The 10,435-nt window shown below is 53.6% G+C and overlaps 1 protein-coding gene across 2 annotated transcripts; it reads right to left on the bottom strand.

The window, feature by feature from the left end:
• Positions 1–419: 419 nt before the first annotated feature.
• On the bottom strand, positions 420–4,824 carry CD164L2 (CD164 molecule like 2; the record flags this gene model as incomplete). 2 transcript variants are annotated; one of them, XM_080801814.1, is made up of 6 exons in its annotated part: positions 4,669–4,824; positions 4,037–4,204; positions 3,865–3,936; positions 3,274–3,318; positions 1,275–1,419; positions 420–729 (listed from the first exon to the last, which is right to left on the bottom strand). In XM_080801814.1, exons 1-6 carry the CDS (start codon positions 4,754–4,756, stop codon positions 723–725), a joined length of 525 nt encoding a protein of 174 aa, XP_080657940.1. In that variant the 5' UTR covers positions 4,757–4,824. The 2 variants fall into 2 exon arrangements, with proteins under 2 accessions (XP_080657940.1, XP_080657941.1); XM_080801815.1 differs by lacking the exon at positions 420–729 and having other exon boundaries at positions 1,271–1,419.
• Positions 4,825–10,435: the final 5,611 nt, after the last annotated feature.

Genomic DNA, 10,435 nt, shown 5'->3' with positions numbered 1-10,435 from the left:
CCTGCCTGTGCTCGTTCGCTCTCTCTCCCTCTCTCTCTCTCTGACAAATAAATAAATAAAAAAATCTTTAAAAAAAAAAAAAAAAAAAAAAAAAAAAAGAAATGTTTTAAAAGGTGACCGGGGCGCCTGGGCGCCTCAGTCGGCTAAGTGTCTGCCTTTGGTTCAGGTCATGATCCCAAGGTCCTGGGATCGAACCCTGAATCAGATTCCCAGCTCGGAGGGGAGCCTGCTTCTCCCTCTCCTTCTGCCTGCTGCTCCCCCTGCTCACGCTTGTGCTCTCTTTCTCTGCCAAATAAATAAATAAAATCTTTAAAAAAGAGAGAGAGCGAGGTGATAGTAGCAGTTCGAGGCTGAATTCCCATGAAGGAGAGGATAATGGCTCACCCCACCCCCCACAGATGTACACGCAGCCCATGGAGCACAGTGCTGCAAAGAGTTCTTTTATTTGAGGGCAGTGCTAGGCCAGGCGGATGGGAAGAGGCAGGCACAGACCCCAAGCCAGGCAGGGGGCCCGCAGGCATGATGGGTAAGACAGGAGATGGCTGAAGAATGCTCTCGGATGCAGGTACCAGGCCCGGGACAGGAGGCACTGAACCTGCTTGACAGCCCACAGGGGCCAGACATGGGTGGCCAAAGTTTGTCCCACCCCCAGTGCCTACAAGGGGGCCAAGAGGGCACCCTCTTCGTCCTCCTTCTCCTGTGGAATCCAGGCCTGAAGGGGGTCAGATTCTGCGGAGGCCAGACAGAGAGGGCACTCAGGGCGGTGGTGCTGCCTCGGCTGGGCGAGGACCCCCACCCCCTGACGGCAGTGGCCGGAAGCACACACGTGAAGGGAGGCCACAGCAACCCGCCCCACTGCACACATGGGCACACGGGGGCCTCAGGGCAGCTCCCCTTCCTAGAGGAAAACCAAACCGCACACGTGTCCCAGGCTCCTGCCTATGGCCACAGGGCTGCAAAATGAAGGCTTGCCTGGGGTGTCACCTACTGGCTCTCCTCCCTGCCGGCAGCATGAGGGACAAAGACAGGTGGGCTCAGTTGGGCTCTCAGACGCAGGTCCAGGCTGAGTCCTGGCCCCAGCCAACAGGGGACAGAGGGAACCCCATGCGTTGAGGAGGGAGAGGTGTGGTTCCCATGGGTGACGTCAGGAGGAAGACATTGCCCTTAGGGCCACCCCATTGAAAAGACCCCAAACTGGCACTAAAAGGGACCCAAAGGGCAAGAGTGGGGTGGGGGAAGGGAACTGGGATTCTGCTGGCTGGCCAGGTACTCACAGTGTCTGGTAGGTGCTGTCCTTGGCCTTGAGGAAGCGTAAGACGAAGAAGGCTGCTGCCTGCAGGCTCAGCACCAGCACGACACCCCCAATGAAGCTGGCCCCGTCAAACCCAGGGTTGTGGGCTTCGGGAACTGGGGGGCTCCCTGCAGGGCGCAGGTCATAGCGGGTCACTGTGGACCAGGATCCCAACCCCACCCCGATAACCAGAGCAGGCCTCCTGGAGGCCCCAGTCCTCCAATGGGAGCCTTGAGCAGCAGGCTCAGAAGTTTGCCCAATCTGTACCCCAATGTTCATAGCAGCAATGGCCACAGCCGCCAAACTGTGGAAAGAGCCAAGATGCCTTTCAACAGATAAACGGATTGAGGGAAATTGGAAGGGGAGATGAACCATGAGAGACTGTGGACTCTGAGAAACAAACTGAGGGTTTTGGAGGGGAGGGGGCTGGGGGATGGGTGAGCCTGGTGGTGGGTATTAAGGAGGGCATGGATTGCATGGAGCAATGGGTGTGGTGCATAAACAATGAATCTTGGAACACTGAAAAAATAAAATAAAATAAAATTTAAAAAAAGAAGAAGTTTGGCCCAGATCCTGTGGCCAGCTGGGAAGTGCCTGTGGGAGGGACAGTGCCTGGCGGGGGTGGGGGGGTGGGGGGTGGGGCTTGGCTCCAGCCCTGGCTCTGCTCCCTGTTGCTCTGTGGCTTGATGTCTTTTCATATCCTCTCTGGGCTCAGGATGGCAAGGTCCTGAGAGCAATGAGCTCCCTTCTAGCCTCCCTATCCCACTCTGGCCAGGTGAGTTAAGGATGGACCCAGAAGCTGGGCCTCCAGACCCCTTTGCCTCAGAGTTTCTTTTGGCCTTGGTTCTCAGGGTTCAAAGCCAAAATACAGATGATACTGTCCCTTTTCAATACTCCTAAGTCCTGACACCCTGGAGTCACCCGATGTCAGAGCCCTTACAGAAGGAAGAAGTGGAGGCCCATGCCCTACCAAGTGTGTAAATGGAGACTAGGTGATGTACGTCAGAGGGAGAAGCTGGGTTCTGAGGACCAGACCTGCCCAAAGTCACCTCACAGTTAAGACAGAACCAGTCACACAGTGTCCCCTAAACATTTCTGCTCCCCCCACCCCCCACCCAGGCCCGTCTCAGCGCCCAGTTGCCAGGCTGTCTGGGTGGCTCCCACCTGTGCCACATTAGCCATCAACTCCCACTAGGGATTCAATTTCAGGCCCTAGGCCAGGTGCCAGGGCAGGCCTGGTGGCAGAAGGTGATTCTGGGGCAGTGGAGAGGGGCCCAGCTGGGAGATGGGTCCACCTCTCGGTGGGTGTAGCTTGTGTAAGGGGGTCTGAGAATACGAAGGGCAAAGGGTGGTCCCAGCTACACCACAGGGAGCCCCAGAGAAGGACACTGGGGGGAAAGTAGGAGAGGGAAGAAATGAGCTGCCCAAGACCAATCTAGGGCTCAGCCAGAGGGAGCTGAGCCATCAATAATTCAGCCTCCAAGATCAAGTTTCTGGCTTTAATTAACCAAAGCCTCTGCAGCCATCCCTATCAAGCCTGGTGACCTCTGGGCCCTGAGGGGCAGTGGGAACCAAGTGGCAGAGTTCTTGCTTCTGCTCTGCCAGGAGCCTGCTTTGTGAGGTAGTCACTGAACTACACCTCACTGGTGGCCTGAGCCAGCCATGAACGCTTCAGCACCAAGGGCAGGTCCTGAGAGGGTCAGCCTGAGCTCCCAGAACTGGTGGGAGGAGAGGGACAGGACCCATCACTTCCTCATCTCTTTCTATGCATCAGACACTGAACTAGGCTCTCTACGCCTGCCCGTAAAATCCTCGCAGCGATTCTGTGAGGTATTACCCAACCCATTTTACAGATGTGGGAACAGTCTCAGCAGGAGAAGTCACAGGGCTGAGGTCACAGGGCATGTCAGCACCCGAGCCCAGCTGTCTTTGCTGGCCCCTCTAATCCTTCCACCGCTCCCATTCTCCCGGGTAGCACCTACCTGTCGTGACTGTCTTTGGTTCATAGGTGGGGTAGTGGTGGGCAGCTGGAAAGACAGGAAATCCATACTAAATCACCTCTCCTACTCCATGACTCCCACCAAGAACCCAACCCAGGACAACAGCTTGACTTCTGACTCACATCAGGACCCCTGTTCCAGATCCAGGTCCAGCTAACATACTTTCAAGCCTCAGTTCATACAGTTCCTTCCACAAGGTGTGCCCTCTCTCCATTTCTACCTTTAAGGGTCATCTCTGATGACACCTCCTCCAGAAAGCCCTCCCTCCGTTCCCTTCTGAACTTCGGATTCTGAAGTCCTCACTGTTTTAAATTAGACGAGCTCACTTCTCCAACCCCTCCACACATCTGTCCTGGATCCTTTGGCTGTGCCAATTTTTAAATGGGGAAACAAGCCAGAGAGGGGAAGAGACTTCTCAATGAGCTAAAGGCAGAACTGAAAGTGGACCCAGGTGTTCGTGAGCATAGTCTGCTCCCTGAGAGAGGCCAGTTCCTTCCTGAAGGAAAGGCTCTGGCTGGGGACACCTCAGCCCCCTCTCTCCAACTCAGCTTAGGCCAGCAGGAGTCCCCTTACCTGGACACGACTCTGAGCGGTTGTAGAAAGAGCAACCTTCCTTGGCCACCTCAGCTTGGGCCACACAGTGTCCTGGTGGGAGAAGGTATAGGGGAGAGATTTGGGGAGAGGGGCCAAGGCCCTGGGGTTCTGAACTGGGGGCACTCGGTTTGGGGAGGGCCCACCTCCATACCTGGCTCCTCGGGTGGGCACTGCTCCCACACGCAGCTGGAGAGGTTGTGTGCTTTGTGCCCCTCCACACAATGCTCACAGAGCTTGAGCTGTTTGCAGGCCCCTCGGACAGCTGGCCAGATGTTCATGCGGAGCAGAGCTCCCCGCCCAAAGCCTCGAGCTCCTTTACCTGGGAGTGGGAGCAACTCCTTGAAACTGAGCTGCACCCGCCCTTCCCCGCTACTGTGTTGCTCACCCCTTTGCACACATACACTCACCTGGATCCCCTAAGGCCCACTACACACCTGGAGTTTCCACAAGCACATGGTTACACACACCCCAAGCTCCCCCACATTCACCCAGAGTCCCCTCCCTTTGCATACACCTGGGGTTTCCTGATAGATGTGGAGCGGCATACCCCAGACATACCTGGGGTCCCTTCACTTCCGAACACTTGGAGCCTATCATATACCGATGCTCCACACATGGCTAGAACCCCCTTCACCCACCGCTTGAGCCCTGAACTCTGTGGAAAGTCCCCTCCAGCCCCCCGCCCCCCAGCCCAGACAGCTCCAGAACCGGCGGCTGGATGAAGGCAGGTTCCACCTGCCCCTGCCCGGGCTGGGCCTCCAACCAGACCCTGGTCCGCGTTACCAGCCACAGCGAGCTGGGCACACAGGAGAAGGCAGCAGCAGCCGCCACAGAGCGCGACCCGTAAGGCGCGGGGTCCCGGCGCGGCCATGGGCGGGGCGGGGCAGGGGGTCGGCGGAGAGCTGGCGTGGTGCGTCCCTCCCGGACTCGGCTCGGCTGGGATGTGTGGAGCGAGACCCAGGCAACTTGGGCGTGGCCAGGTGGGCGGGGTCATTCTGGGGGAGGGGCCAGTCCCTCCGTCGGGGTGGGGCCCGGTCGTCAGGGGCGGGGTCATTGGGGGCGTGGGTGGTGGGCGCGGCCTGACCAAGCTCGGTTCGGCGATCTGGGCGGGGGCTCGGACAAAAGGGGGCGGGATCCAGGTGTAGTAGCAACAGCTGGTCCTGGGAGTCCTCACCAGCAGCTTCACGAAAACTTCGCGGGGTAGTTAGTATCCCTACTTCACAGGTGAGGAAACTAAGGTTCAGGAAAGGTGTGTGAGTAGGCGGAGGTCACAGTGCAAAATCTGGATTCGAAGCGAGGTGACTTTTCCCGCAGGCCGGACCTTGTTGAGTGAACCCAAATAGGCCCCACGCCCGGGGACTGGCTTCGCCCGGCCGCTGGACCCTGACCGCCCACCTCGCTTCACCCCTTGCCCTACTTCCTTCTGCCCCTCAGCTTCCCACCACGCCCTCCGACCAAGTTATTGGTCTCATTATTAGTAGGACAATTGGGGGTTTCCACAGACTTCCTTCCGCCTCAACTCCTGCCCTGGCACCGGCCTCTTCTAGTTCTTTCCCCCTCTGTATCTTCTCGGGTTTCTTAGAGGGCACCTCCTCTTTTTCCTCCTTCTCTTTCACTTCCACTCTCTTTCCCCTTCTCTGCTGCCCCCCCCTTCCCTCTCTTCTTCCTGATGGCCCCGTTCCTTCCTGAGATCTATTCCACCTCTCCTGGGATCATTTTGGCCATTCCTCTGCCATTGGCTCTGATCTGAAAGCCATCAGGTCTCCTATCTCCATCTCCAGCCCAGTGTTCCCGCCCCAGCTGCCACCTGTAACTAATAATACATAGTTCACACTACTGACCTCTTACTCTTAGTAGAGTATACATTCCACTAAGAGCTTACTTGCAGCTTCTCATCTAATGTCCATGACTACCCTCTAGGCATGGCTTTTGTTATCCCGTTTGTGGGCTTCAGAAGTAAAATCCGGCACCTGGCAGGCTCATTCAGAAGAGCATGTGGTTCTTGATCTTGGGGTCGTAGGTATAGAGATTACTAAAATAAGCAAATAAATAAATAAACTTAAAAAAAAAAAAGAAGGAAAATCACCTGCCCAGGGGCACATGGTTACAATGAGGGGGGCCAGGATGTGAACCCAGGACCCAGTGGGTCCATCTGCTTCCTGGGCACTTTCACCTGTGTCCCAGGGCCCTAAAACTGCCCCATTTCTCTTCCCCACTCATGATACTTCCTTTTTCCTTCAAAACACATATCAAATGTGTAATTAATTACTCTTTCGTATCCTAGGCTATAATTTCTATGAAGGCAGGAACCATGTTTATCTTCTTCTGTAGTTAACTCCCTCTACACTTAAGGGCTAAGTAGGTGTTTATTAAATAACCAGATTGTATCATGTTGTGACTGTATATTTGTCCTGTCCTTCTGGTCTGTGAGACCCTGGAGGGGCCCCCTACTTAAAATCATTTTATTTTATTTTATTTTACTTTTTTTTTAAAGATTTTATTTATTTATTTGACAGAGAGAGATCACAAGTAGGCAGAAAGGCAGGCACAGAGAGAGCGAGGAGGAAGCAGGTTCCCCGCCAAGCAGAGAGCCCCATATGGGACTCGATCCCAGTACCCTGAGATCATGACCCGAGCCGAAGGCAGAGGCTTTAACCCACTGAACCACCCATGCGCCCCCATTTTAAAGATTTTATTTATTATTTTTATTTGACAGAGATCACAAGTAGGCAGAGAGGCAGGCAGAGAGAGAGGAAGGGAAGCAGGCTCACTGCAGAACAGAGAGCCCGATGCGGGGATCCTGGGATCAGGACCCGAGCCGAAGGCAGAGGCTTTATTTAACCCACTGAGCCACCCAGACGCCCCACGCCCCTCATTTTAAATGTTTATTTGTAGATTGTCCATCTTTCCCCATCAGAATGGCCGCTCTGTGAAATCAAGGATTTTTGTTCATTGCCTTATCCTCTGTCCCTAGAACCATGCCTGGAAAGTAGCACATGCTCAATAAAACTTTATTGAACATTGAAAATGCAGGGATGTGGGGGCACTGGGTTGGTTCAGTTTGTAGAGCATGTGACTTGATCTCGGGGTTGTGAGTTTGAGCCCCATGTGTGGCATGGAGTTTACTTAAGAAAAGAAAGAATTAAAAGAAAGAAAAAAGAAAAGAAAAGGAAATGCAGGGATGTGGCCAGATCATCTCTCTGTCCATAACACCCACTCAAAGCCCAGGGAACTTTCAGTAAATACTGGGTGAATGAACAAATGGGTCTGTGTTAAGAATGTGTGCACAGGGGCGCCTGGGTGGCTCAGTGGGTTAAAGCCTCTGCCTTCAGCTCAGGTCATGATCTCAGGGTCCTGGGATCGAGCCCCACATCGGGCTCTCTGCTCAGCGGGGAGCCTGCTTCCTCCTCTCTCTCTGCCTGCCTCTCTGCCTACTTGTGATCTCTGCCTGTCAAATAAATAAATAAAATCTTTAAAAAAAAAAAAAAAAAGAATGTGTGCACAGACGATGCCCAGATTCTTGGGGCTTGAACAGGGGCTTGTGTGGATATTATCTGTGCCTCAGATACACGCCCATCTTCCATGAAGACCTAGGCCCATGGGATTCCCCAAATTGAAGAGAGAATGGTAAGGGAAAAAGTCTTACCTGGAATAGAGTGTTCATAGCCATCTGGTGGTCACCTGGGGAACTACAGGTGTTGTCCGCCCTGGTCAAACTTGACTCCCAGGTGAGTTTAGGATGGAATGGAAGACACACTGGATTTGCAGATAGACCAGCTTCACGTCCCAGCTCTGCCATGTACTGTGTGACTGGGGCCAAGTCCTTCAGCTTCTCTAGGCTTCACCCATGAAATGGGGATACAGGGTTGTTCTAAGGCCTGGGATCTGGTCTGGCACCTGGTAGGTGGGAAGGACTGGACAGGGTATCAGTAGTGGGGAGGAACCAAGGAGATAGGGCAGAGGACATGAGGAGGATAGAAGAGGAAGGGACAGCCATTTCTCTAGATAGCAGATCTTTGGGGAAGAGAGACCCAGTTGGCAGTGATGGCCTCCACTGTCCCATTGGCATCGGGCAGTTTTGAAGCGTGGAGGGAGTGCCTGTGGGAAAATCCATAGCTTCACTCGAGTCTCTTGGGTGTCTGGGGTTTCTCATGGCTATAAATATCACTGTACTCTTTTCCTCCCCGACTGCCTGAGAATCAGCTTCCATTTTGAACCACCCTGTGGCTCTCTGGATCAGGAAGTTTTAGCCAACCAACTACTTCAGTGGAAATGTGGTCGTTGATGTTCTTCACGGTGAGAAGACAACAGTATCCAAGGCAGAACGTTGGGGGAAAACTAGCCAAAATAGTATAAGACCATTCCAGATGTCATCTTTATATTTGGAGTCAGAACCCATGTTGACAGTGGCGCGGCAACTGGCTTGGGCGTGATTTACAATTCCTTGGATTATGAAAGAAAAATGAACCCAAAGACAGCCTTGCAAGACATGGTCAGCTTGAGAAGAAAAAGACCTCAAGAAAAGAGCGAGTGGGACATGGGAACAGAATGAAGAATGTCAGGCACCACACAGGCCCTTGCTGGCTCAGGCCAAAAGGACTAAAGACTCTGCAGTGACTTTATCTGTGGTGATTGTGCAGACATTTCATGAGAGGATTAATTAACTATGAACATTTGTAAAAAAAAAAAAAAAAGAAAAAAAGAAAGAACTATTACTGCCACTCAGAATAGCAGAAGATAGTCTCTCACATAGCTCTTTCCTGCCAACCTGCCAGCCACCTTCTCCCAACCCAGAGATCAGAGGGGAAGTTGCTAGAACCCAGCTCGGATGGGGAAGAGAGCGGACACCTGAGTTCTGGGGGGCTGATGCCCCTGTATGCTTTCTCTTTCACAACCCCTCCCATTCTGGACACTGGGCATAGCGGTACTCTCCACTTTCTCTAGATGCTGCTTTTTACTCTAAGCATCCTGCTACAGTACCAGGTGCTGTGGTGGCACGGAACAGGACAAAGTCTCTTCCTTCATGGAGCTTATATTCTGGTGAGGCCGACGTGAAGTAAAAAAGAAAATACATGAACAAACACAAATTTAGGAATGCAAAGCTCTGAGAAATAATAACTCAAGGAAAGAGGGGAGAGTGGGTGGCGTAATCTAGGATAGAGGTTTGGGAAGCCTGCTTCAGGGTTGACTTGAAGGCAAAGGCTTGAATGAAGTGAAGGGGTTCTGGGCGAAGGGAAGGCCAGGACCCTTTGCAAGGACACATTCACCCACAATCTGTGCCCTCAGTGGCGGTGTTCCCTGGGGCTTTTCTCCTCACTGAGTGAGATCATCTAGCCCTAGAAACTCAATTACTACGTGCACATCTATGCCTCCCAGGTGTCCTCCTCCTGCCAGATACACTATTGGTAGCTAACACAGTGCTGAGAATGTGCCGGGCCCTCCCACCAATCCTAAGGTAGATACTAATATTACCCTCTCTTACAGATGAGAAGACAGGCACAGAGTGCTGAAGAAATTCCTCCAAAGTAACACAGCGAGGAAATGCAGGAACTAGGATTCGACCACCTCTACCCCCAACTCACCACATCCAACTGGAAATGCATCATCTTCCCCAGCCCCTACGCTCTCCTCTTCCCTTGTACTCTGCCACTGGTCTGTCACCTCCTTCCCCCTGCCCCACACTGACTGAGGGAACTACAGCAGTGCCACGGTCAGGGGAGAAGTCAGTGGGGCCTGGGATCTGAGCCCCTCTGGTTTCCTGAAGCCCTAACCTAATCCCTGTCCTCCACCCCCATCCCACAGGCCTGGAGGGATCTACTGAGGATCAAAGCTAGAGACAGAGGAAGGAGAAGCAGCCAGTTTCTCTCCCCCTGGGCACATCTGTCACCTCTGGAAAAGTCAGCTGAATGGTGTATGTCCCTGGGACAAAGGACAGGAAAGCTGGGGAAGATGGAGCTCCTTCTCCGTGCCCTACCCTGCCAGAATGCCTAAGATGGGGATTGTGAGAGGGGCCTGCCCTGGGGACTGTGCTGCCAGGTTTTCTGCTTCCAAGTTCTTCCTGGCTCCCCCTCTCCTGCTGCTTCGGGGAAGTGCCCCCCCTCACCCTGCTGGCTTTCCAGATCCTTGAATAAATAATTCAGGTTTTGAAATCTTGCCAGGCCCACCCCTCCCGCGCTGGGAGGGCGCTATTGGGCTGACATGAGTGACGTCATGCAGCTCCTTATCCCAGCCCCAGCATCACGAGGACCTTCCCAGGCAGCACCTCACCTGCCTGGTCACTGTCAGTCCAGACCCTCTACCTTGTCCCTCTCACCCTGGAGTTCATTCACCACAGTCACCCGGTATCTTCATTCCAAGCTACCTTACAACCCTCTTCACTGTGTTTTGTCCCCTGGGTACCTCAGCACTTGTGACAGGGTCATGGTGACCTGAAGTCCTATCATCTGGACACTCCATCTTCCCTTTCCCTCGCCATCACCTCTGCCACCCTGGGATCCCTGAGCTCCATCATGTCACAGTCACCCTGACACTGCTATGGTTGCCCTGGGGG

This window comes from Martes martes, assembly GCF_963455335.1.
Source record: "Martes martes genome assembly, chromosome: 4".
In the NCBI taxonomy this organism is placed as follows: Eukaryota; Metazoa; Chordata; class Mammalia; order Carnivora; family Mustelidae; genus Martes; species Martes martes.
This window is presented reverse-complemented; position numbering and strand designations above follow the sequence as displayed.